This window comes from Mesoplodon densirostris, chromosome 2 (genome assembly GCF_025265405.1).
Source record: "Mesoplodon densirostris isolate mMesDen1 chromosome 2, mMesDen1 primary haplotype, whole genome shotgun sequence".
Taxonomy (NCBI): Eukaryota; Metazoa; Chordata; class Mammalia; order Artiodactyla; family Ziphiidae; genus Mesoplodon; species Mesoplodon densirostris.
Genome location: NC_082662.1, coordinates 147,260,473 through 147,287,585, shown reverse-complemented (window position 1 = coordinate 147,287,585; position 27,113 = coordinate 147,260,473). Strand labels below are relative to the sequence as shown.

General features: G+C 44.0%; 1 protein-coding gene across 1 annotated transcript in view; it reads right to left on the bottom strand.

Annotated features, from left to right (window-relative positions):
- Positions 1-27,113, bottom strand: part of PROX1 (prospero homeobox 1) — a 40,184-nt gene that overhangs the window by 6,061 nt on the left and 7,010 nt on the right. Inside the window, exons 2-3 of the mRNA XM_060088496.1 lie at positions 25,372-25,479; positions 19,334-19,528 (exon numbers count right to left, since the gene is read on the bottom strand). Of these exons, the coding sequence (XP_059944479.1) occupies positions 19,334-19,528; positions 25,372-25,479 (303 nt within the window). The remainder of the gene's footprint in view (positions 1-19,333; positions 19,529-25,371; positions 25,480-27,113) is intronic.

The following is a 27,113-nucleotide window of genomic DNA, read 5'->3' as shown; positions in this document are numbered from 1 at the left end:
AAAGGAAACATACATATGGGCAGAAGTGGCTAACGGATGGGAAAGTAAAATCCTGGCTAGTATTTTGGTGAATTAGTTTGTGTGTGGGTTTTCTTTCTTCATCCTCCTCCATTAAAAAAAAATACTATAAAAGGGCAATAAAATGCTGACTGTAAGAAGACCATGTCAAGGAGAAAAGGGTACTGGTATTTTGGATACTCTTCACTGCTCGCCTTGGAGAGAGAGTTATTCTTGTCACAAACCCTTTTGTCTGCATCTGCTGACTGCTTGCCTGTAGCCAGCAGCATACTTTAACTGTTTTGTCACCTCCTAACATCACATGCATCAGCTGTTGGGCTTTTGTTACGGGTATTGTAGAACTAATCCGCTGTGGCTGGTCTACTGTGCAGTAAATAAAACAGAAACGGGCTTCTCAGACAATTCTGCATGAATATTTCAGATGGCTTTTACAACTCCGATTCACAAAATCAAATAAATAAATAACTCCCACAGTCCCCCCGCTCCAGCCTCTACCCACACAGAAACAAAACCCCTCAAACTAGACCCAGATGCCTCCAAGTCAACTGCATTGAAGGCACTGACTTGAGCGTTCAAGCAATTGTTTGAGTGAAGTTGAAAGAATAGCGATCTCTGAACTTCAATACTGTGGTGTTTGTATTTATTATTAGAGTTAAACACGTCTGATTCCGAAAACTGGGTAAGAGGCTTTGAAAATCTCGAGAGCTACTTTTCTCCTTGGGCTTTCTAAAAAAAGATGTAATGCCATCAGTAGTATATAGTTAGAGTTGCCCTATCAAACTGCTTTTATTGTTTCCTTCTGCATTTTCTTCCCTTCCACTCATCTGAAAGGGGTCAAAGGAAGATGCTTGTGCATCTAAGTCATCCTAAGAGCCTTTCCAAAATGTTTAACCTGTACTGGCGCACAAAAGGAAAAGCAAACTTTGGGCCAGGAGTTTTGAAACTGAATTGACATTGTGAGTTCTCTTAAGGGATACATAATGTACTAACCATATACAGTGAGGCGTTTTTCTAGACAACTTCTAAGTGCCTTTGGAGAAGTTAAAAAGAAAAAGGGCATCTGTACACGGCTGCGTGCATGTGCACACACACAAACATCGAGATCCTAGGAAAGGAGACAAAGTTGAAGTACTTTCCCGAGCATTCATTCACCCTAGTGTGCACGTGATGCCTCTAAACAAACTCTCCCATCCCTGATGTTTGTTAAGTAAATATTGATCAAGGAGAGACATATCTCCTGACGGCAGTGGCACAAACTGGGGACTTAGACTGCAGACAGAGGGGACTTAAATGGATAAACTCAGATGCTTTAGTAACTCCTCATTGAGATTATCAGACAAAAAGGGAAGGACAGTTATGTTACTGCTGTTCCTCTCCACTGTCTCAGTCTCACTGAATTCTCCTGCCAGAGGTGGAAGAGGGGAATTGCGGGGCTATGAAAGATGGTGACAAGATGCTGTGACCAGGGGGTCTCCCTTAGCAGTCACACACGCATTTATCCTGCGTGTACAGCTGGGGACTGGCTGGCCCTTCAGAAGGACAGAAAGGGTGCAAGGGATGGTGAGATTGTGTTCCAATGCCCTCTCATTACGGGGAAGGATTGGATGGGAAAACAAGCACGAATGTGCTTTGCGAAGCGTAAAATAGTATCCAAATGTAAGGTGGTGGTTAGAACCTTAAGGAGGGGTCCATCCACTTCCTAGGAGCCATTTTACTGGGATTATTAAGTGTATGCAAAGCAGTGTCTTGAGAGATGCTTTGAGGAGGTTCATGTGGCTGATTTTATTGGCCGAGTCAACACATTGAGAAAAGTTGCTTTGTGTTTCCCAAGTTTTATTTCAGTCATTTCATGATTGTGACGAGAATCCTGTCAGGGGCTGAACGGCCACATAAGCTTCCCTGGAAAGGCCAATTTTAAAATCAACTCTAGAGACTAGGTTTTCTGTATTAGGCACTGAGCACCACAGCCCAAGAGCAAGGTGTTATATTTAAGAGTTCCTACCAAATGGCTACATGGCGTTTAAATTTTAATAAGATGCTCGCACCTCTGTTTCAAAGGACTGGAATCATTCAGGGAGCACTGGCTACAAAACTGCTTGCAGACGCTACACCGAATGAGTCCGAGGAAGATTCTGCAGCCACAACCGGGCTTCAGACTAAAGTCTCTTTGACTCTGATGCTCCAGGTGGCTTCAGCTTTCAGGGACCTTACAGGATTAGGTTAGTGTGATGCCCACACAATTTTAGGCCTATGAGTGGGCTCACCTCCTGCTTACATGTTTTGCTACTTAAATATGTGAAGGCTAAATGTTTATAGGAAGTGGCTAGAGTTCAAGGCTATCCTTAAAACAAAACAACGAAAAAAGAAAACCCCCCCGCCATGTTTCCTCCGTCTAAGCAAAGGAACACATGGCAGTAACAGTCTGTATCAATTTTTTGTAAACCTTCAAAAGAACAATGTTCTGTTGAGCAAAATTCAGTAGCATTCTGTAAACATTAATTTAAGGAAATCAATAGACTCAGTGAACTAAAGCCATATTGCAAGATAAACTGGCCAGAGTGCCACTTTGTCAAATAGATTTTCGTTTTCTCGGCCTGATAAAGACAGTTTCAAAACGGGGCAAACGTGTTGCAACCAAGGTTTGAAAAGTATGTGGCCTTCAAACAGTCTGCTCATTCTTCCTACAAAGCTGGATAAACATACTTTAAAAATGATAAGATGGTTTAGAATTGATCTGGCTTTCAAATTTTACATAGGGTGGATTTCTTCGTTGTCTCACAGGAAAAGAGAAAAACAAAATAATGCGCACATTCAGAATAGAAAATAAATGTACTTGGGAGAAGGGGTTAAATTGTCTTGAGAAAAAGAGCTCTGGGGGCAGTGGCAGTTGATGCTTGACTTTAAAAAAAGAAAGGAAGAAAGAAATCTTTATTCATGCTGACCTGATGGGCAACAGGCTTTCTTGCCAAAATCCAAAAGCCAAACTCTCTAGTGGGTTTGGGATCAGAGGTTTCAGCTGGTGGAAGCTGCTCCGTTCTGTGAGCACCATGCAATGTCATATTAATATGCAAGGGAGGAGCTGGGGGCGGGGATGCCAAGCTGGGGAAGGGCCGGGGGAAGGACCCTAAGTGGGCGAGATCCACACAACAGCCTCAAGGTTTCTCTCAGCCAGCCTGCAAGAACTGCAGGGATAATTAGGAAAAGTGGCAAAAGGAAAGCCTGTCTCTCGTCTGTGGCCACGGCAGGGACCTGCACTGAGCTTGTGGGAATACGCTTCCGAGTGAAATTGCCCGCCATCCCCTGATGCCACACCAGCTCTTATAAATGCTGGCAAAGTGGCGCCCGGCTAGGACATGGTGCAAACAGTCCATTGGAGGGAATGTAATAAAAAGAACGAATAGTCACATGGGAACTGCAAGGAAGGAGGTTAAGGATCTACCTGGACTGGACAGTGGAACGCCATGGCAAAGGATGCCAGGCAGTGGACTCTGGTCTGCGGTGTGGCCGTATGGGCCTGGCCATCAGCCCTCACGTGGACTTCCCTCAATAGCACGAAGGAAGGGCCAAGGCTGCCCTGAGGAGTTTCTTTGTTTCCTCATCTGAATTTGAATCTTTTACCTTTTAAGGGTGGGTATTCACAAAACACAGAATTCACAATAAAATTCCTATACCTTTCAGATGTTGATAACATACACATTGATAAAATGTGCTGGGATTGAGCATTTGGAAAAATTGTGACTTTAGGTAATAAAAAAGACTGTCTTCCCATCAGTGCTACCTGTTAATAATTTGTGTATACATTTTAAACTGTGTAGACAACCCATTGGCAACTTTGCCTATAGATACCAAGATAAATAAAACCATGTCTCCCACAGCCCCAGAAAAGGAAGTACTAGCTTGCTGGGAACGGAATGACGAATGTCTTTATAATAAACTCTATGAGGCTGTCAAAATTATTTTGTGCCGCTGAAATCTGGTTCACCAAATATGCCTGAAGTGGCTAGTTTGTTTGCTCATGCTTTGAGGTCTTGATGTTGTATGTATTAGGAAATACAATAGCTGTCATGTTATTTGTTGTAATGAGTTAAATTTTCCTTCTCTCCCAAACACGTCTCAACACATGACTCCAAGTTTAAATGAGCATCAATCAAAATAGAACAAAAACAAAATCATAGAAAAGGCATCAAAAACTAAAATCTCATATTTTCTCCCATCCCTCCACCCCCGAGAGACTATACAGATACTCTCCCATCTTAAAAACAAGGGTGAGCCCTCTGCTGGAATGACACATCTGGTAGGCTGTTCGGATAAGATCTGGACCGAGACTATGGCATCAAAGAAGCATAGTTTCGGAACTTCAGAACTAGAAAGGAGCTCAGAGAGTTCATGTTCTACCAAAGAGAGAAGAAGCCTCAGCCAGGGGTCGGCAAACTTTTTCTATAAAGGGCTGGACAGTAAATACATAGGCTTTGTGGACTACATTTGGTCTCTGCTGCATATTCTTCTTTTTCACAATGCTTTACAAATATAAAAACCCTTCTTAGCAAGGGTCATAAAAAACAGATTCAGTGCCAGATCTGGCCTGTAGGCCAGAGTGTGCCAAACCCTGCTCTCGGCCAAACTTAAGAGCTAACCACTTTTCTGAAGGCCTAATGCTCTTTCATTCTCCTCTAATCCTGTGGCCCTCACTGGGTCAGCACACTAGTCGTTCCTGAAAGGGGAGCTGGGATCAACGTACCCGAATTCAACCTACATTGTCACGCCACTCCTCAGATGCGTGTAAGGCTGGCCGTGTCTACGGGAATCATTAATGGACCACACGGAGAGATGCGAAGAGCTAGGTGGACCTCAGTCTTGCCCTGCTTTGACAGGGAGCTTTTCGTTCGAAGCTTTCCTGCCAGCAAATATTCAAACGAACTCCTATGGAGGAATCTATCCCTCCTTCGTGACACAGGTAATGAAACAGCTTCGATGGAAAAATAAGCAGGATACCAGTCACTCTGCCGCCTTAACTAACTTCCCTTCAAGTCAACCCCATGAATTACGTGCCAACCGCGTCTGAGTTCAAGACAGGCTGATAGCGCTTGAAGTTTAACTTTTGCTACCATGACTGGGTGAGGCAGTAACATAAATGGGGCCAAGCTTGCTGCTCTTCTTGGATGGGAGATTATTCAATAACAACATGGCATCAACTCTCCAATATTGCGTGAAGGAAGCTGGGGCCCAGATAATCCGCAGTTACTCCTGTTTCGTTGGAGAATGCATTACGTGATTGCCTTCTGCAGAGGTTTTCCTTCATAATTAAGCTTTGCCCAGGCTAGCATCCAAACTAGTGTGTGCCCTTGATTCATGTGGATGGAGCAATGTGAGGGAGAAGCCTAGGGAGAAATTGCTAGGAAGCGGGGTTGAGGCAGGACAATGAGAATAGCATTGCCCGGTGTAAGCACCAAAGAAGGCCCTGGGAGATACAGATGCTCAATGAACAGAGCTTCGGAGAACACCGGGTCACGGGAGACACCGCCTCTCTGCTGACAACAGCTGATGCATCCCCAATAATATCTGGGTTGTTTTGGGAAGGGACTGGGATGAAAGGCAAAAAAGTCAGAAAAATTCTGCTTTGTGTTCTACGGAACTCTATGGGTTTCTCCTCCAGGATTACCCTTTGCAAAACTAAGCAGGAGCCATATTTCAAAAGCACCCTAAGAGGTTTGTGAAGGGCTTTGACATTCCTTTTTCAAGAAAGGTAAATAGCTTGGAAAGTCAGAGAAACGGATTCCAGAAGGACCCCAGGAGCCTTTGGAAGTCCTCTAGAACCCTACCGACACCTCATGGGTCTTGAGGTAATGTTTGCGGTGGGAAGACTTAGGATGCTGTAGAGACCTGGGACTGGCCCTGCTGAAAGGCAGGGTCAGGAGTCCACATACAAATTATTTTGTACACCTTCAGGTCATTTAAGATGATAAATATTTGGGAATTCCCTGGCAGTCCAGTGGTTAGGACTCCACGCTTTCGCTGCTGAGGGCACGGGGTTCAACCCCTGGTTGGGGAACTAAGATCCCGCAAGCTGCGCAGCACAGCCAAAAAAAAAAAAAAAAAAGATGATAAATCTTTGAAAAATACTCTCTGTATTAAAGGAAGTACAGTGGCCTTGAAAGCATAGCCGACTTCTGCTTCTGACCATGCCTCTGCCTTCACCCCTACTCAAACCCCCATATCTGTTCTCAGTGAATATATTACCTTTTACTAAAAGTCATTTTTAGTACCAGATTTTATTTTCCACCGTTAAGGTAGCCTTAAAAAAAAAAGAGGTCGGGTACAATTACTGTAAGAAAGATAGAAAAAACATATCCAAGTGACCTGTGTGAGGATTTGATACCTCCCAAACACAAACTTGTACATATAAAATCCCAGTGGAAAAGACATTCCTGGTTGATTACTATCATTTGGGACATGCTTAAGGGGAAGGATGATGTTGCTTTTACAAAAACTACCAACCAAGCCTAGTAGTGACGGTAGTTATAACATCTAAAACAATTCTGTCTTGAAAGAGGGGAGATGTTGTATATTCTACAGAAGTTAATACGTATTACACAGGCCGATTGTCTGGGCTGAGTTGTGGTCTCGGTGGAATGTGTGTGGGGACAGGTATACAGGCTCTCTGTTAGTTTGTTCAGGTCCATATCGTCTCCTAGAAAACCCACAGGCATGAGGGCTTCTTGGATGAATGACCTCACTGTTTGGCTGCCCTAGCCACCACAACAAAGTAGGCAGCAAATATAATGCCAATAAATTGTCTATGAATTTGAAAAATTCGCCTCTATAATCCCAGCAAGGGAGTTGCCACATCTCCAAGGCCACTGTTAAAAGATCTGCAAAGAGGGCCTTGGGAGAACACTAAACTGGGCACCCTGGAGATTTTTACTGAGATAATTAAGACACAGCAGCACCCCAAGGGTGGAAGTGGCTCCACCTGGTTGCCATCTGTATTCCCAGGGCCTCCACAGTCACTGCTGAAAGCTTTGCATCCTGCACAGGACTTATGTAGAGAAGGCACAATGTCTTCTGTTCTAGAATCGCAGAATTTCAGAGCTAGAACAAAGCTCTGTCTTGAATCTTATCACTTTACTGGTGAACAAAGTGGAGCCCACAGAGGCAGGTGTTGCCAGGGGCAGACCCTCCAATCTGGGGCTCCTTCCACGCTACCCTGTCATCTCATGGCTGTCCTTCTCATCTGGAACCCATGACTCCAGAAGCCTGGAGCTGTTCCGGGCTGCTGTCATCGTTATAGCCAAGCTTGGGGCAGGAGGAATCACTTTCTCTTTTCAAAACCAGTTTTGCACTGACTCTTTGTCCCAATTCTAACGGGAACTCCCTGTTTGCTCTTCTGTTTGTTTGTTTTCCTGTTTAGGGTCAGCAGGAAATGATGCAAGAGTTGGGTTACTGACAGTGGCGACAAGGGAACTTTTCTTTGGCTTGACAAATGAATGAAAGCAAAGGCTTATATAGCGCTGACTTTGTGCTAACATATTCATGGACATTCATTTAATTCTCACAACAACTCTGTGAGGTAGGCACTATCATTTCCCCCATTTTACAGATGAGGACACTGAGGCAGGCACAGAGACGGTAAGACACTTGCCAAGGTTTCACTGCTAGAAAGTGTCAGTGCTGGGATTTGATCCCAGGGACTGGTTCCAGAAACCATGCTCTTAAGTTCTACACTATTATTAGTCCAGGACCACTGACATTGGAAAGACTCCCCCAAAGGAAGTCCCTTTTAAGATCTCAAGGTGACGTTTTTATACAAAATTATACCTACTTGTAAGTGAACATTTTGTTTCCTGCTTGAGAATAATACAGAGATCAGAGCTTTCTTGCCTTAGTTGTCATTTTTATAGACTCAAGCCCAAGGCTAAGGCTGTGTCTTCATGATGTCAAACACTCCAATACGTTACCTACAAAAACACTGAAAACATCTGCACAGCAGGGTGGATCTGTGCAATTTTTATTTGGCTGGATATGTTCCGTAGACACAATCAGATTTGCAAGAATACTTGCCAAGGGTCTCATAAATTGGTCTCATAGGATCATTTTAACCAGTAAGTGCTACTGAGATGCTGGTCAAGAAATCCAGCTTCTGAGGATGAACTTTGGGGGCAATCAAAAAAGTCGCATTGGAGGTGTATGTGAGGTATAAAACCGTGATGTGGCCGCCCACTGGAATTCTGCCCTGTTGTCCTGTAATTGTAACTGTCCCTCAGGAAAACATGGTCCTGCCGGAAGAGCATTACAGAAGGGCTGCTAAAATGATCAGGCGCAGCCCACTTACTGTATGAGATTAGACTTTTAAAAAGGATTAGAGCTCCTTAATCTGGAGAAATGAAGATTAAGAGGGAGTAATGATCAAAGTCTATAAAATCAGAGAGGAAATGGAGAATATGGCCACAGTCCTGTTCACAAATCCCAGGATATTCTAACAAGGGATATCCCTTTGGAGTTCCAGGGAAATCACTTTAACAGCCATACAAAGAAGATACTATTTTCACAGCAGGTAATAAATTTAGAGAATTACTACCTTGAGAAGTGGTGTATTCTGAGAATGGAGTTACATTTTTAAAAAGGTTTAACTAAACCCAGGGGTGATAAAACCATAATGATCTAAAAATGGCAGGTTAGGAATGTTCTGGGGACATCCTGAGTCTTTTGAAAATGATGCAATCAGTGACAGGTACCCGCCTCTCCCAACATGCTCCCTGCCCAGGGCTGGTGGCCTACTGATCTGGCCACCTCTGTCCTCACTTTGTTACCTAGCTTGTTCCTAATATTCAGAACAGGGGTCAATGACTGGTAAGCTCAGAAACCTAGTACAAAATAGCAACTCACTCCTCGGAGGGGGTTTTCTTTAATCCTTGCCAGGGTCTTTGTCCTCGGATTCTGAATTAGAATTCAGGACAATGATCTGACCATGCTTCCCATAAAAATATGAACTTACTCCTTTCAGGAGACCTTAAAATTAAAATCTACATTTTACTCAAACAGAGACATGTTGGAAACATCTTATGTTGCAGTGGTGGGGGGATAGAACCGGTTAAACTCTCTATTGGAGAAGCTGCTAACACAGATCAATCAATTCACATTTAAGGGGAAATTAAACATACCGATTATGTAGTACCCATCACAGCCCAAGACATTAAGCTCTAAAATTTACTGCAGTTAATGTAGAAATCAGCACACCTTAAGAAAAGCTGAGGCTCCATCAAACGTATAGAATAAAACTTGAGAGAAATGTTTGAGCTCATTTCCAAAACAGCCACGGGTTCGTCACTTTCAATATCTAATAATAGGTCATTGTTGGGGAGCCAAAGGCAGCCAGAAATAAATAAATTAAAAAAAAGAAAAAAAAAAAGGTTATGACAGCAGGAGGAGGGGGCAGGGGATTTTGGGAGAGGGTAGAGTGCAGACGAAGATTCCGTGCAGAGAAAAAGAACCTTCAGATGACTATAACATGCTCAGCAAGGCATGAAGAATATTTTCTGTACTCACATTTTAGACTGCTTGCTGAAGACTGGTAAAACGCGGCAATGTGCAGAAGGAAATAAAAGAGCCAAGGAGAGGGAAGGGGCTTCAGGAGAAAGGCACCCATCTCCAAGCAAATGTCTAATAAGTCCTCATTCTAACCCTAAGTACCCTTGTAAGTTGGGAGCAATCCCGTGGTATCTTTTCAAACCGCAAGTTTGAAAATGTTAGTCCTCACGTTGGGGAGATATTCAGAATCACTATTCGTTTGGGGAGGAGAAAAGTAGGAAGGTGGGAAGGGGTGAGGATGGGTTAAGGGGTAAAGAGTCGCCTTGTTTCTCGTTGTACACTTTCAAGGGCTCTGGGCAAGAACACTGGGACATCTGGAGTTCAGAAGTCGAGGAAAATGGGGAAGAACCAGGAAGATGAATACGCGATCATCAGCTACACAAAAGAACGGAGCAGAAAGAAGCCTGGATTTGGGCACTCGCGTCTGGCAAGGAGGCCGCCAGCAGGGCTAATGAAGCATTTGTGGTGCAGGACGATTGCCAGCGCAACAAAGAAGATGTGCTTGGGCTCTGCAGATGTGCCAGGGCCCCCAGAGCAAAATAATGACATAATCACCATCAGTGTGACAGACCAGACTGTACACAAGGTGACAGGGGAGCAGGGGGGCTGTAATACACACACGGGGAGGACTCTCCGGGGCCCACGGCGGCTGCGCCCTGAGGCCTAGGATGCAGGCAGGACTACCTGCCTACCTCTCTCTAGCTGGATCTCACATCCTAAGGTGAGTCTTGTCCCCACCATTGGTGGCTGTGTTTTACCCAATCCCAGCTACTCCTCAAGAGGCCACAGAAATCTGAAAAGCTTACGAGAGACTCAGACTGGTTGGAAAAGGCTGGAAAAAGAGAAGGAAGGGGAGAAATGGAAGCAAAGAGTTTTGAGTAAAACTCCCTGTGATTCTGCTAAGTTCTGTGCTCCAACTCCCACGAACCTGACCCTCGCCATTCAACCCGAGGGACAAACGTTAGCATGACTGTCAAGGTTTCCTGCTGCAAAGAAAATGCGAGAAATATTTGGGGGCGCCTGGGAGGGAGGATCACACAGTAGCAATCGATGGTCCACCTCAAAGCGAGCACGAAAACAACAGGAAGGCAGGAGGGAGCTGCCCCTGCCCGTTTTAAACAAGGTCTCTCAGCTGGCCTCGGCACCTGCCCTGGCTCCGGCTCCGTAAGGTGGGTGTGTTAGTACAGCTGTCTGGCTTTTAAGTGACTTTTGTCAGTTTGAAAGTGAAAAGTCTGTTTGAGGAGCTGAAAGAACAATAGCCCAGAGGCCGGAAGAAGGGCTGGCAACACAAAGGACTTAGACGACACCACTGTCCCTTTTCATTACTTCTAATGAAAGATTCATAGGAATAACTTTAATTTTTTATGACCCCCTTTTTGGTATGACTCTATTAGTTGTGTCAACTTCCAGAGCCAGGTTCTCTTTAAATAGCAAAGGGTCTGTTGTGAAAGTATCTTCAAAGAGCAACAGGGACAGAATAGATTCTGGCCATCCTGCAGGCCCCTTTCTCCAGAAGACACTGCTCTCAGGGACACAGAAATGCTCTTTAAATACGGTTTCCTTCTGCCTTGAGGTCTCTGTGAACACTACAGGGAAGCGATCTTTTTTTTTTTTTTTTTTTTTTGCGGTACGCAGGCCTCTCACTGTTGTGGCCTCTCCCATTGCGGACGCGCAGGCCCAGCGGCCATGGCTCACGGGCCCAGCCGCTCCGCGGCATGTGGGATCTTCCCGGACCAGGGCACGAACCCGCGTCCCCTGCATCGGCAGGCGGACTCTCAACCACTGCGCCACCAGGGAAGCCCCAGGGAAGCGATCTTAAACCTCTCTAACATGCTAGTTCAACTGCTCCTAGGAAGAACGATTCTATTTGTTTTCTTGGCTTCACTCTATGTAACAGGAACAGTAGTATAATCATCATTAATCGCTCTCTTTTCCCTTTACTTTTCAAATAGCTGTCTCCATAGTGCATCTTTATTTGGTGTCTCAGCCAAAAGGGCAGGGGTGGGGAGGGGGGGAGGGGAACAGGTTGTATTCGTTTTATGTCCTGTTACCAGATAGCACTGAAGACTGGCTTGAGGCAATCGTTGAAGGTGAAACAATATTTTAAAACGAGGATAATCTACTTTCAAGAACCAAAGTCCTACGCTTCATCAAAAGAATGTTTGCAAAAAACACTCATTCTGGCAAATGTACACTGAAGTGGTTAAGAGAAGTGAGTGAATGATCATTTCATTTTCTGCCCTATGGCTGAAAATGAACCAAACAGTTAAAAGTGCAATAAAATCCTGGGGGCGGGGCTGGGGTGGGATGGGGTGAGGAAATGTGATTTAAAATGTTATCGGCCACGTGAAAAGGGATCACCAACTTTTGAACAAGCCTGGGGTTCGCTAAATGAGTTTGTTTAATCTAGGCGAAATAAACAAGCTGCTTTTCAAAAGGTGGTTAGACCTGCAGACATTTAATCCAGGATGGGCCGAACACAATGATACCGGCCCACTGAAAGCTCCAACCACCACCGGCGGCTCTCAGCAGAGAACGGGCTCCCTTTCTCCTATTGATAACCCTTTGTGGGGCACAGAGAAAGAGGCGAGGCGAGGAGAACTGAACGTCAGACAATGGCCATCATGCCACACACTGTCTCTGAACTTTCCTCATCTCTGAAGGACAATTAATTATGAAGGCCTTAGGGGTAGGTCGAAGCAAGGGAAAAACCCAATGCTGTCCCAGCAGTGGACGCGGCTGCCACCTCTGTGTTTGCTAAATGGCTTTGCCTGTTGGGGTACAGCCACCAAGAGAGCCAATAGATCACTGGGCGGGAGGGGGGGAGGTGTGGGAGGAAAGCAAAAGATTTTTTTGTGTGTGCGCCTGCCCTTGTATAATTCTATTCTCACTGTGAACTCATCCATACACAAAACACAAGGACAATTTTTTTTTTTTTTTAAAGAGAGAAAAGCCACAGGGTAGGTTGCAGCAGAAACGGCCTCTCAGTGGTGTGTTAAAAAGGATGGTCTTTTCACCAAATCATTTCACAGAGGCAAAACAGACAAACACAAAGAGTTGAGACTTTTTCTCTGACATTAAATGGAGTAACTGATAAGGTCAGACATATGATACCTAAAGACATGAATCTGTGAACTCTTGAAGTCAAAGGGCCTCTCTGTGCCGAGGAACAATCTTTCAAAGGAAATAGATCATAGAACTCCACTGAATCTGCTTTAAACTTTATGAAGCAGGAGGAGAAAAAGCTCTAAGTAGGGAAGCTTGACAGAAGAGCCTTGAACTATTTTCTGAAGGAAAGATGAGACCCTCCCTAGGCTGCCACAAAACATCTTTTTTTTTTTTTTTCTAAAGGCTCCTCTGAACTTTGATACCAAGACACTGCCATTGAAAGCTGTATAATTATGTGCTATAGCCACTGTAGAAAATGCTTTGTTCCCCCCAACAAAGGACAATAAGCAAAGTAAAGCGACATTACACTGTATCTTTTTCTTTAAGAATGTTGAGAAAGGTCATGGAATGCTATAACTAATAAAGCTGTTGAGTAAGGAGGGTTTAACGTTGATCTTACTGTGCTTGAATGTAACCCCATGACAAAAAAGACACAGGGCGCTAAAAATGCAATGACATTACCAAATAGATGATAAATCAATGGGCCTGCTTCATTATACTCATCAACACCTTGAATCCCAAAGGGACAGCGGTGCAAAAATGAAGCTTCAGGCACGCAGTTTTCCCTGTGCCCTCCCCCCCCACCCCTGCCAACCCCCCCCTTCCCCACCCAGCCTGGCGTCTTTACTGCTCCCACCTTCAAATTTCAGGCAATCATTCTGTACGAGGAATATGTTTCCAGACAGCCATGTGTGTACATATATTTAGAGAACATTCATTTAGTCTCTTAAAAGATCAATTTGGCTTGTCAATGGGGGGACTGGCAGCAAAAGAAATGGTAAAGGTTTCTTTTCCTCCTTGCAACCCACCAAGAGTGCGTTGTGTGATCGTTTAAATGGCACCTCGGCTTTGAGGCCAAAAGACTGCAAGAGCAGTAAAAGGGTTTCCCTCCTGTGCCAGTTTTCCAAACGATCACTCATATTTAAGTATCTATTTGGAGCAGAGGGAAGCGCTTCCTAAATCCACCTGTCCTCATTTTTCTTTAAAGAGGTGACAGGGCGAATGAAAGACTTCCAAATATATTAAATCTTCTTAAACGTGTGTCCTGTGGAAAGTGGGAGTGGGCTGGGAATGGGGGTGAGCCTGGTGGAGGGAGTTAGATGCACTATATGTGTTTAAGTGTCACGTGTTTGGGTGGGTGTGTGCGTGGGGGGATGTGAGGAGTGCTGCCTTTTCATTTTCTCTTTCTAAGAGGAGAGTGAGAAGCCCAGAGAGAGGCCTGCAGAAGTACCCTTCTTATCTGTCATGTGACACCTAGAAAAAAGTCAAACCACAGGCTCCATGATGGAGCGTCTGCCCCCCGAGTTATTAGTATCTTAGGAAATGACATTTACAAGCCCACTAATCAATGAATCAGGTTCTCTTTTCTATTTGTTTCTAAGCCTTCCATCCAAAACCCTGGGTCTTTACTGAGGGCAAGGGAAGTTAGTCACTCCTCCTGCGAGTTTGGACCCTGCCCGCAGTTAATTGGCTGGCCACTAATGGCCCACGGGGGACGCCTGGCTGACCATGGCGGGGGAAGAGCTAGCTTATGGGAGTGGAGAAAAGGAGAAGGAGTGCTCAGGGCACTCTTGGAAATTGATCGTGAGCCTTGCCTTCTTTGCTGCCCCAGTTGTGAGGGAAACAGAAAAGCAATACAGTCCAAAGCACATGCCCCTACGGTCAGAAGGGTCAGCCCGGATGAAGGTGTCTGCTACATTCTCTTCCCAACCTCCACGCAGGCCATTCCAGACCCCAAGCTCTGGGTCGTCCTGCCTTTCTCAGCGGCCAACCTACCTCAGTCAACCTAGGGTGGCTGTCTTCTGGCTCCATGAGCAGTGCGTTTAACTTTGGGACTTAACACAGATCTGTTGCCTTAGTTGAGTTCTCTGCAAAAACGTGTAAACCTGCCTTGGAAACTGACAGCGCGCATTGCCTTCTTTCCCTGCCGCAGTTGTGAGGGAAACAGAAGTAATAAAATTCAACTCCTATGCCCCTGAAGTCAGAAGTATCAGTGTGATTTAAAAACTGGGAAGGAATCCCAAACCTCCTTTCCCTCCCTATAAAAATCAATTTTGGAAGCTCTTCAAAATGAAGTGAGAATGAAGCATGGCAATATATACCATAACACCTGGAACGACAAATTTATTGTTACCAATCTCATTTAACATGAGAAGCGGGAGTTTAAAATGTGGCCTGGGCTTCCCTGGTGGCGCAGTGGTTGAGAGTCCGCCTGCCGATGCAGGGGACGTGGGTTCGTGCCCCAGTCCGGGAAGATCCCACATGCCGCGGAGCGGCTGGGCCCGTGAGACATGGCCGCTGGGCCTGTGCGTCCGGAGCCTGTGCTCCGCAACGGGAGAGGCCACAACAGTGAGAGGCCCGCGTACTGCAAAAAAAACAAACAAACAAAAAAAAACGCGGCCTGTCACTGAACGTGCCTCTCTGAGCACCTTCACGGACTCATGTTGGGAGGGAGATGCTGGACCCTTGTCCTGTAGCCAACTTCCTTCCCTTGAGCACAAGCTGAAAGCGTGGTTCATCCCCCACTACCCGCCCCCTTCAGTGTCTTCTTCCACATCCCCTGGGTCTTCTCAAGCTCTCACCACCCCAAGTCTGAATGCCGTGCCAAGAATCTTGGCAATTGTGTAAACTGATACAAAAGGCAGAACAGGCTCTCCTGTCACTTAGAAGGTTCTGACTCATACAAGACAGGAAATGCGCAGGGTCTAGAAGAGCAGGGAGATGCAAGCCACTCCCTCTGCACTAGTGATAAACCTTCCCCATCTGCTTTATTTTCCCGCAGGCCAGGGGTCAGCAGCCACTCCAGCCTTGAGAGCCATCAGCAGCAGGGGCTGGAGGGGGGTGGTGCTTAGCAGTGACAGAGGTGCCACCAGCAAGCTTATGACAGAGGCAGAGATGGAGCAGAAAGCTGAGAAAAGACAAGGGTAGGAGGAGGGAAAGAAGGAAGGAGAAGGTAGCAAAGGACAGAAAAGCATTAGCATCAACCCCGTTCTCTCTCCCTGGCTCCCCTGTTCCCACCCATTTAGAACTACTTTAAAAACAGTATAAAGCTTTAGGCAAGCTGAAGTATTTCTTGTATTAATATCCATATCATTAAATTATCCATCATCACATTAAATTAATTAATATTGGTAGACTACTTAGAAGAGTGCCCAGAACATACTAAACAGTCAATAAATGTGAGCTATTTTATCATTGCTACAAACCACTGATTAACTGATTGAGAAATTTTAAAATGTAATCAAGAAGACGTTTTATTATTTGGCCAGCTAATAGTTGGTTTAATATATTCCTTTAAATTGATTGGATCTTTGGGCATCATGTAGGCATAACTTCAGTCTCTCTACTAGGCCCCATCTCTGTTTAAAAATTTAAAAATAAACCAGGTGCACAGTTCTCTACTTTGCCATCTTCTTCACTTGCTCATTTTAGACTGCAGATTCACTTGACTTGGTCTTCAGGGGAGAAACTTAGATGCAAAAGTCAAGCAGTGCATGCAATAGCAGCTGAGGTATCAGATAGAGGTGCTGGGCCTACTTCTGGCTCACAGCCACAGTCCACACTGGAAGAGCAACAATGATAAGACCAGTGGCTTTCTTTTTCTTTTTTTTTTTACAAATTTATTTATTTATTTTTGGCTGTGTTGGGTCTTCGTTGCTACGCGTGGGCTTTTTTTAGCCACAACTACTGAGCCCGTGAGCCACAACTACTGAAGTCCGCGCGCCTACAGCCCCTGCTCCGCAACAACAGAAACCACCGCTGTGAGAAGCCTGCGCACTGCAACGAAGAGTAGCCCCTGCTCACCGCAATTAGACCAGTGGCTTTTTAAGCATCTCACTTAAGCACTGACCTCCATGCACAAAGGCACAGAAAAGAAGGATCATCTTATCTGAAGCTTTTATTAGTAAGTGCCCCAAACTGAGAGGCTAAATTAAAAACTATTTCATGATATTAGGATCATACATGGTGGTAGGGGTGTGTATGTGCATATGTGTGGGTAAGTGGAGGGGGCAGGGCAGAATCTAGCTCCTGCTTTGTTCTTAGCACATTTCCGGAAAGAGCCTAGTTTTTACCGAAGGAGGAATAAGGCCCAGAATAGTCCAATAACTTGTGTGAAGTCACATGAGAAGTGACAAAATTGCTCCCTGGGCCCCATACTCTTTGCACTGAAGCAGTCTTTATTAGACACTGCAGATAAAGGAGAGGTGGCCTGGCTGGAAGTGGATATGATTCACAAAGGGAGGAATATCAGATGTTAATCATATTAAAGAAGGATTTAGATGATGCTAAATGGAGCAGCTTGTTGGGTATCTCTTGATTCCAGCCATCCCCTGTTTGTGTCATTTTGGCCCTTGCGCTGAGTAGGGGATTAAAACCAACCAGGTAAGGTTTAAACGACCCTAAAAAATCCTAATGGGCACTGTCAGGATTTGTTCTCTTGAGTATGTTACTCAGCAAAAATGCACAAACCGTCCCGTGGATCTTGGGCAATTCGTTTATGAAGCTTGACGCATGCTGCCAAACGAATATTTATCATAATAAACTGTAATTAGTTCACTAGCACACCGTTGAATTCTCTTAGCTCAAAGTTGACAGCAAAAGACTTATCAGAAAGGGGGTGGGGAGAAGTGAAGCTTTTAATAAGATTTCTTTAAAATGTTTAGCTATGGTCATCATGCAGGGGAAACGGGTTCGATCCCTGGTCAGGGAACTAAGATCCTGCATGCCACAAAGTGTGGCCAAAAAAAAAAGTTTAGCCATTGTCACATTCTTCAGCTTTAGAAGAAATCTGCTAGAGTGTTTTGTCGAAACAGTAAACCAGAGCTCTGTTCCAACAGAGACTTGAAAATGCTGAAGCAGTAGGGCTTCCCTGGTGGCGCAGTGGTTGAGAGTCCGCCTGCCGATGCAGGGGACACGGGTTCGTGCCCCAGTCCGGGAAGATCCCACATGCCGTGGAGCGGCTGGGCCCGTGAGCCATGGCCGCTGGGCCTGTGCATCCGGAGCCTGTGCTCCGCAATGGGAGAGGCCACAGCAGTGAGAGGCCCGCGTACCGCAAAAAAAAAAAAAAAAAAATATATATATATATATATATATATATATATACTGAAACAGTAAGTACAGGAAGGATCCTCACTTTTAATGTGTTTGGCCAAAGAAAAACTTTGCTTATAACCCATTTGGCAAGAAAAATACATTGGTATTGGATAGCAAAGAGAAATTGGTGGCTTACAGTATAAACACTCCAACTTTCAAGGAAAAACCGTGAATTTCCCACTGCTAAACTTCCCTATTCAGTTCTTCATAAGCCACAAAAACTGATCTGCTAAGACCACTGGGAGAAGGGTCCCCAGAGGAATGGGCAAGCAGCGGAGGGCAGTGGGGGTCAGGTCGTTATTGACAAGGCCAGACCAAGGCCTTTCTCCTTTGACACTGAGAACTTTGTGGGCATTTGGGGGTACCTATCTGCATAAGGAAAGCAAGAATATTAACATAAGGTCCACGCACGAGCAGATGTGGAGGAAAAATTCTCCTCCTCGAGGTACTACAGGAGAAGGACCAACTTTGTCAAGCCACAGCCTGTCCATTCTCATCATCAGAGGTTCAGCCTGCAGAACCCTTCCCACATTCCCACTTCCAGCCATCATTGCCCCAGTCAGCAGGGCTCAGCAAAATGCTTTTGTGGGTACTGGGAGATTCGCTAGTGTTGTCTCATGGAAAGTCATCACGTTCAATGAAAAATGCTTGCTGAGGCGCCACATCAGCCAGTAAAGAAATGCCTTACTCATAGCCACACATCTCTTATTGTTGCATAGATATGGCTTTCTGGGAATCATGAATACTGCTTCATATGTGCCTGGAATATGCAGGTTGCAGACACATACAAGTATGTATAAAACCGTATGAATGAAGAGCAGCAAGCTCGTGCAGCTGCACGTATGCAAAATGAACACACAAGGTTGTCCTCCCAAAAGAACAAAAACAGAAACAAACAAACGAACAAAGATGTCCATGGGTCTCTTATAATAGGTACTGGTAAATTCTCACACCATTTCTTCCAGAAAGGAAATGAATGCTGATGAAAGTTTGAAACCATGGAATCACTTCCCCATCAATCTTCCTAGACTTTTTAAGAAAACAACTTTTGAAGCTACCACTGAACACAGCATATGTCAACTCAATCCTCATGCCAGAACCTAAATGTGAAAAAGGCCTATTGGGGTAGGGACCTCTTCTCTGGAAAGGGAACCACTCTGTGTGTGTTCCTTGCTGCCGTTTCTTTGGATTCATCAGTTCCCTCTTGTGTGGCCACATGGGTCTTCCAAGCAAGCAGCAGAGGCGGGGGATGGGAAAGGAAACGGAAGTGGGTCAGCTCCCAGGACTCTGACGGGACCCACGGGGGGCTCTTCGTTGCCACTCGACCTCTTACCCTACTGGGGGGATGCTTGTATGAGATACCAAAGCAAAAAAAAAAAAAAAAAAGACAGATTTGGGGCATTTCTAAAGAAAATAATTTTTTTTTTTAAAAAAGGGAGATGACCGAAAAACAAAGATGAGTTCCTACCTCAAAGTCATTTGCTTTATTGTAGTGCATGTTCAGAGCCCTGTACAGCTCACAGTCTCTGGTTATAGACAGCTCTTCGGTACTGGTGACCCCATCGTTGATGGCTTGACGCGCGTACTTCTCCATCTGAATGTAGTAAAACTCACGGAAATTGCTAAACCACTTGATGAGCTGAGAGGTAATGCATCGGTTGAACTGTTAAATTTAAATGTTGAAAAGGATAAGAACATTGCCATTTTTCTTCATTCATTCTTTAAGCATTTGAAGAATGTTTAAAGTTCCCCTCCCTTCCTTACTTGGAAAGGTATGTTTTTAATTCCACCAAAATGGTGGCAAGGGTGGCAAGAGCCATGATATACTTACGGGATATTATAAAACCAACTAACGATGGAGACTGCGTCACGACCCTCCACGTCTCCAATGGAAACCTCATGTTCTAAATCTGATTTTCCTTAAGCTGAATATCTTATTTGAAACGTTGTTCTTCATCTTTCAGTAGAACAAACTGCATTTGTATACTTCTTATGGAAATTCGTTCAAGCCATAGAATCCTGGGAAGTCGTTATATTCAAGTACCAGAGATGGTGAGTCACATGACTTCACCACTAGCATGATTTTTTTTTTGAAGAGAATTTGTGTCACCACAGGACAATCTCATTCAATGCTGGAAAATGGCTTTCACACAAAAGGGGAGGAATCTGGCACTTGCTTAGTTTTTGGTAATGGGAGATCCCCGTGGCCATCGGCTATGATTCCACTTAATGTCTGCACTCGGTACTCACGGCTGGTGCTGTCTGGTCAAAACCTCCGTACCTGTTCATACACTTCCTACAGCCAGCACTGGAGAGGACCCATGCCCCCTTCCCACTGGAGTCTATGCAGTTTGGGAGGTGTGCTTAAGACACAGTCCACAGACAGCATAGACAGAATCTTTATTACATTTTTTTAAATGCCAAGTTACAACAACGTGATTAGGCTTTAAGACTTTGTTTACCACGGTTTCCCAATGACCTTTTAAATGAAGATGTCTTCCTGGATTCACTGCAAGTGATACCATTCTTATTGACAGTCCTCTGAGCACGTAAAGGACAGATGCATCTCAACTTGCCAAGTCAAAACCAATAAATCCATAGCTTTATATCAGGCAGGCTGACAGACAACCCCCTGCCTTTTGTCATCACAGGCATTCCCTTCCCTGGGCCCCCAGAAAAAGATGTACATTCATCAAAAATCAACAAAGACCACTTATCAAACACTGGCCATGAGAACATCCAGACTCCAACAAGATGACAGCTAAAGTGTGTATCGGGGCTGTAATTACTACACAGAAAGTTGTTTCTATACCAGCAAAGATAATAAATGAATGAAAATTTATGGCAGAGAATGGAAGTAACAAGGAAACAGAAGCAGGGAGACTGGTGTTTCTCCCAAAAGGCCAACTTGCATCATAATTGCCATGGAGTTGCAAGGGCCCTTACAGATAATTGACCAGAAAATGATTAAGTCATCAGCAAATCGCTTCTGCTTGCTAGAGTTCAAACATGTACTTAACCTATCCAAGAATTATATTTTCACTCTGTGTGTCTGCTCTGTCTATTCAGCCTTGCGGGGAACCCGATTAAAAAGACAACTGAAGGACCCCCGTTATCTGATCTTCTGGTTGCCGATTTCAATAGAACTTAAACCCATTACGATTTGCTGAACTTGGAGTTCTTTCCATTTTATCTCAGCAGTAAAATACACTGTCCAAATTTCCAGACACTGAGATAAGGACTACAGGCCCCCGTGACGGCTTACTGTTCCTTTTTAATTCTTTTAGAATAAGAAACAAAACATTACAAAATGATAGCAGGCTGTGCACTGGGGAATGAAAATTGCTTTGACATGGAGATTAGGCTTCTGTATTGTTACAAGACATTGTCTCATATGGACAAGAGTACTGTAGAGGAAAAAAATAGAAGGGTATTTTTTTTCTAGAATGGTCATGAATGACCTAATGGGGAAGGACAAAAAAGTAAGTGCACTTGCCATTATTTAGGAATGGGACATAAAGGGAGATTTAAAGCTTATTGTTAGAGAATGGAAATACCAGAGAGGAAGAATGGGCAAAAACAACAGAGTCCCCAAACATGAGACAAGGAAAATGACCAGCACAACAGCTTGAAGAGCAGGGTTTGCTCCACAGGGAGGTAACTGAAATTTACTGAAATTCGTTCGGTTTGGGCTGCTGGCCACACCAGCAGAGGCCGGCCCCCTCTTTTCCAGATAGTCACCTTGGGGGAGAAAAAGTGTGCAGCTTGAAAGAGTTAATGTCCCCCATTCTGTAGTGGCTTCCCAGAAAAGGATCAATTGTTCTATCAAGGCGAGCTCTGTCGTGTTAATGTGTTACTGCAAAAACTGATCGCTACAATAAAGAGGCTGTGTTTCCACAGTGTACGAGTCTCTGTGACTTTGATTAATGCTTCCCACGGGACATCTCAGCCTCAATATGGGCTGGAGAAACTTCCTAAATATTCAATGAGCATGGTCAAAAGATGTATAAAACAAATCAATCTGACACCTTAATCTGGCCGGGCAGCAGTTGACTCAAGGGGTGGAGGGAATGAGATACATCATTTAACACCGCCGGCTTGAAAAGCCGTGAGCGTCTGTTCTTCAAAGCTAAAATGGCACTGAATCTGTTGTACTTAGTGGTCTAAGAGTTATTAGTTTGTACATTAAAATCAGCACCCAGGAGTGCCCAGGAAGATGGTGGAGGCCCACGGATCCTCGGCCTCTGTCTCCCACGTGCCCCCTTGCCCTTCTCAAAGGAGCTGAAGGCCCATGAGCTGAGCTTTTTGTCCGGCTGAATGTTGGGATGAGGGAATTAAGTTGGACTCTCTGTGAGAACACGGAACTTTGTTTAGATTCTTACTCTGGGAGTTCAACTAAGACGGCCCTGGTTTCGTCCTTCATGTAGAAGAATTTTTCTCACCAAGCCAACGTCTCTGAATTGTACAGGATTTCCTCCTACCTCTTTTTTTCCCAAGGTAATTTAAAAGCCTTCACTTCCTTCCCAGAGGGGAGAGTGAAGCACTGTCTCCCTTCCTAAGGAAAAATACAAGGGAGGGAGGATCGCTCTGGTGAGGCTCACCTACCAGGAGCTGGTTGGAGATTAACTCAGTCTAGCACTACCTCCCAACTGTGCCTTGGATGGACACCTAGGCTACACCTTATTCATGAAACAAAATATTTTCCACTCGTGTGAGTCTCTTGGTTTTTTTACTTGCAAAACGAACTTCTGATCACTATTTGAAATGAAGTCACTCTGTGACTCAGAAAGTGACATTTTGCTGGAATTAGAAATTTTCTCTTCATGTATGTGGCCACAAACAAGTATACGCTTGTATCATTGCGACAAGTATTACTTGGTCCAGAGTCACAAGAATATGTCCTTTTCAAGATATATGATGCAGGGTTTCATTTCTGACAAAACCCTAAGATCTCTTCTCCAATTTCTAGGGATTTCTCAATTCTGTGGTTTCTTGAATCTGGACTGAAATAACATTTTGGATCGTATATCTATATAGTTATTTCAGCTTTGCAAATAAGTATCCGCATTTATATATCTATATCTAGATAGAGATATGTGTATATACATATATACATACAAACACACTACATATATATATATATAACATAACATACATATGCATGAGTATACGCATTGTCAATATTCAAATTCTGGATTTTCCAATATATTAAAGAAATCCAAGAATGCTCTGCCATTGCTTCCTAGAAAGTTTCTGGAACACATTGCCTGGACTATCCTTCCCTTTCTATGCATGACTTTCCACTATCATTAGTGTAAGCTCAGGGAATATAAATTCATTTATTACCAGCCAAAGAAAAAACACAATTAGGAAAGTTAAAAATGTATAATTCATTCCAAAAATAAAAGAGGAATGACCTTCGGTGATTTTCTGCTTTGCATTATATGCCCTACTGTTTCCCCTCCATTAGAGTGGATAATTGGGAGTTAACCAGACTCACGTACATTCTAACAGCCTTCTTTCCCAGTATGGATAGAATATGGTTGGAATCTATAATCTGAATATTAATGCTTTTTTAAATGAAATAGTCACCCAGGTATTTAATTGTTATTTACATAAAGTGAGTGATTATTTGCAAAGCTGAATTACTAGATGTATCCTAAAGGAATGGGAGCAATTTCTTGTTGGTTTACAGTGCCTGGTATTTCTAAAGCTACAAATCCACAATCTCCCCCACCCTTGCCCTTCCCCCCGCCACACGTGTGCAAAAACATGAATGCTTCTAATATTTACATCTACTGTTGGATAGTGTTGCTGGCTCAGAATGGCTGCTACTTTGCACCCTCCAGGTGTCTGCATGTCAGTGGTAGATGAGTGATCCCTATGTATGCAGTTTGTAAAGCTCTTTGGCCTCCTGAATGAAAGGATATTATATTATAGATAATATAAGGTGTTGCTCTCATTACATCACAACACTGCAGATCACAGCACCAAGAGAAGTGAAGGAGGTAACATGGACATCTAAACACACACACACACACACACACACACACACAATAACAATTTTCTCCCTCTCCTCCATGTCCCCCTCCTAGAACTAAGGAGGGAGGATGCCCTGGAAGAAGAACTAGGCTCTAGAAGCTGGTTGGTCCTCAACCAATCGGCAAATGCCCTTCAGTTTGTCAGTTACAGATGGTCCCCCACGAGGTCCAAACCCTGTCCTGGTCTATTGTGGCACTCGACCTTTCTTGTGCTTAATGATTCTTATCCAGCTGTTTAAGTAACTGCCTCTCTCTGCCTTCCCATCCTGCCCAGTTTGCTGGCACTGAAGGAGGAGGAAACATGCCTTCCTTAAGGAGCTCAGCCAGGGAAGGAGAGAGATAAAAGGCTGAAGTTGCTACACAACTTAAAAGCAAACAGGAGGGAGAACGGAACTTTTCTTACAAGGGCCAAGTAAAACATCAGTGAAGGCAAGACTGAAATGGGTCGGCCTGCGAAAGGGGCCAGTGAAACAACTCAGACATTGGGCAGAAAACCCACTGCAGAGAGAGGGGAGTCGGGGAGGAAGGAGCACATTTTGGCAGCTCGTGGGTTCTCCGTGGCGGAAATAAGAACTTGTACACACGGGGGTGGGCAGGAGAGGGTGGGGGGAAGAGCATCCAGCCTTAATAAACTAATCTCGGCTAATGTAATGTTTATCGAGTTTGTTGGCTAATGATACCACGTGTGTTATTATCATCATCAAAACCCAATCTATGTTTTAAAAAGTTACAGATGATTAACACAACATCAAGTTGTTGCAAACCATTACTTAAAATCCACACATAGACACAGACGCATACGCACACACACACACACACACAGAACCAGGAGGTCCCCATACTCTGTAGAATGAGGGAGGCTGCAGCTGTAGGCCGACAGCTTTCATATCCTCATTTGAATAATGTGTCCTGAATCTGTCACTTTATTCATTCTCCTTATGCTCAGTGTACTCTACATCAACAACAAATTAAGTTGTAAATAAGAGACAATCATCACTTTTGTTTTTAAGCAGCTACTGCAGAGAGAATTTCAATGTACGCTCCTTTCGACAGGGGGAAAAAGAGGTGCTAGTGTTTGCTTTCCTAAGCACAAATATGGGGAAACTAACAGAAACAAAAACAGAAACAGTTTACTGTGGCTGAGGGGAGGAAAATAAAATTCTCTAAAGCACATCCCTCCAGGACCAACTGAAATTTCTTCCAAGGAGTTAAGACATATAAAGACAGAGGTTGAGTTTCCCAGACTAGAATGAAAATCTGTGCACCCAGTCCTTTGGTCTTAACACACAAGGAGCCTCCTCTTTGCTTGGCAAAGCCTTAGACCAAAGGACAAATGCATTAAATCAATTACAACGTAGGTGTATTCACCAACCAACTCCACACTCATCTCCATTAACTTCCAAGAGTTCAAATCACTACCTCATGCACAGAAATTGAAAACATTAATAATGAAATATGTCCTTACCTTTACATCAGAGAAGTAGGTTTTCAGCATGTTGGAGCTGGGATAACGGGTGTAAAAGAACATGAGCTTTGCTTTTTTCAAGTGATTGGGTGACAATCCTTCCTGCATGTAGGATGCAATTGGTTAAGGAAACAATTTCTTGAAACACAAGCACCTACCATCCCTCCCTTCCCCCCCCCCCCCCCCCCCCCCGCCCAGGAACCTGGAGGCCCACCCAGCAGCCATAGGAATTCTGGAAGATAAATGGTGCTGGCCATGGAATCCATCACTAACTTGCTGCTGCCTGCTCAGAATGACCACTGCCGGTCAGAAATTGCCAAATATAATGGTGAAGATGCACAATTTAGTTGTGGAATCCTGGAGACTTCGTGGTGAGGATGGCAAAACGTTCCCCCTGTTTGAGGTCCTTACGCTATCTATACGTTCACTTGTTGCTAAGGAGACAAATGCACCCAACAGGTACTGCACAACCCTTATCATGAGTTTTTTCCTTCTGCACAATTACAGTTCTGTTTGTTCTCTCTGCTCTCTGCAGGTGACATCCAATTATTATACTAATGTACATGAAAATATAAAATGCATTATTTTGAACACTGTTAGGCAAGCTTCACATTTTACCTTTCAGCGCTAATATAATGGAACATCTTGACTCACTTTCTTCCTGTCTTATTATTATATCCTTTTAATTGTTTCCTTTTCAATAGCAGCTAAAACTTGGGAGGGGTAGTTTGGGCATCAAGAGAACAGGGAGGGGGTGTCGCTTTTGTTAGAGCAACGATCCAAAACCAAATACAATTTGCCTCTCCTGGATTTATAGTTAACTCCTTTGAGAGTGGCACAGTGGTTGGAGCTAACAAATCAATAAATGTGGGCTAGCAGATCAATAAATGGCCACTTACCCAAAATAAGAAGGTCTATTTATCTGGAAACATCATTACCTTTTAGATCTGTAAACAGCAGCAACTAAAACAGTTCCCAAGAGAATGTGAGGCTAACCATAACAATCCAGGCTTCCTGATTCTCCCCCAGATTCTTGGCACTGCTCAGCAGACTCGGAGCTGGGATGGCTCTGGTCACATCTGTGCCGCAGCCTGGCCCTGCCATTTCCTCAGCAAATTAATGGCTTTATAATTTATCAGAAATGAAGATGCACGTGGAGAAAATCAATGTGGTCCCCCACAAGGTCAATTAAGGGTCCTTCCTAGAAGCTTCTCTAAGGATTTTCTCTTAAAAGTGAGTCTGGGAAAAAATAAGGGAAAAAAAGAAAAGAAAATATGCACGTGTGGGTGTGCGCGCACACACACACGCACACATAAGCAAACACACACACTTGGCTAACAAACCCAACAAAAATTTCACACCGTATGAAGCAAGGTCAAATAAACACAGATATTTAGGAAAGGTGAACATTTCTAAACTACCATCATCAAGTACAGCATGAACAATCTTAGGAACAGAGGGAAACCAGAAAGTTCCTAGAGAAGCATAATCGAATTAATATTGATAAGTTCTTGACTGCTTATAACAGGGGGTTTAACCAAATATTCTGCTGAGAATTTGATCAATTAGCATTCCCATTAATATCACGCAATTTGAAAATGATCACCTTAGTTTGTAAATTGAAAAGTTAAATATTGAGCCTTTTGTTTTCACTGAAAATAAACACTGAAGAAAGAAATTTTGATGTTTTATCTGTAAGCCAAAGCAGTTTAACTGAACTTGTGTTTTTGTTTGAGATCCTT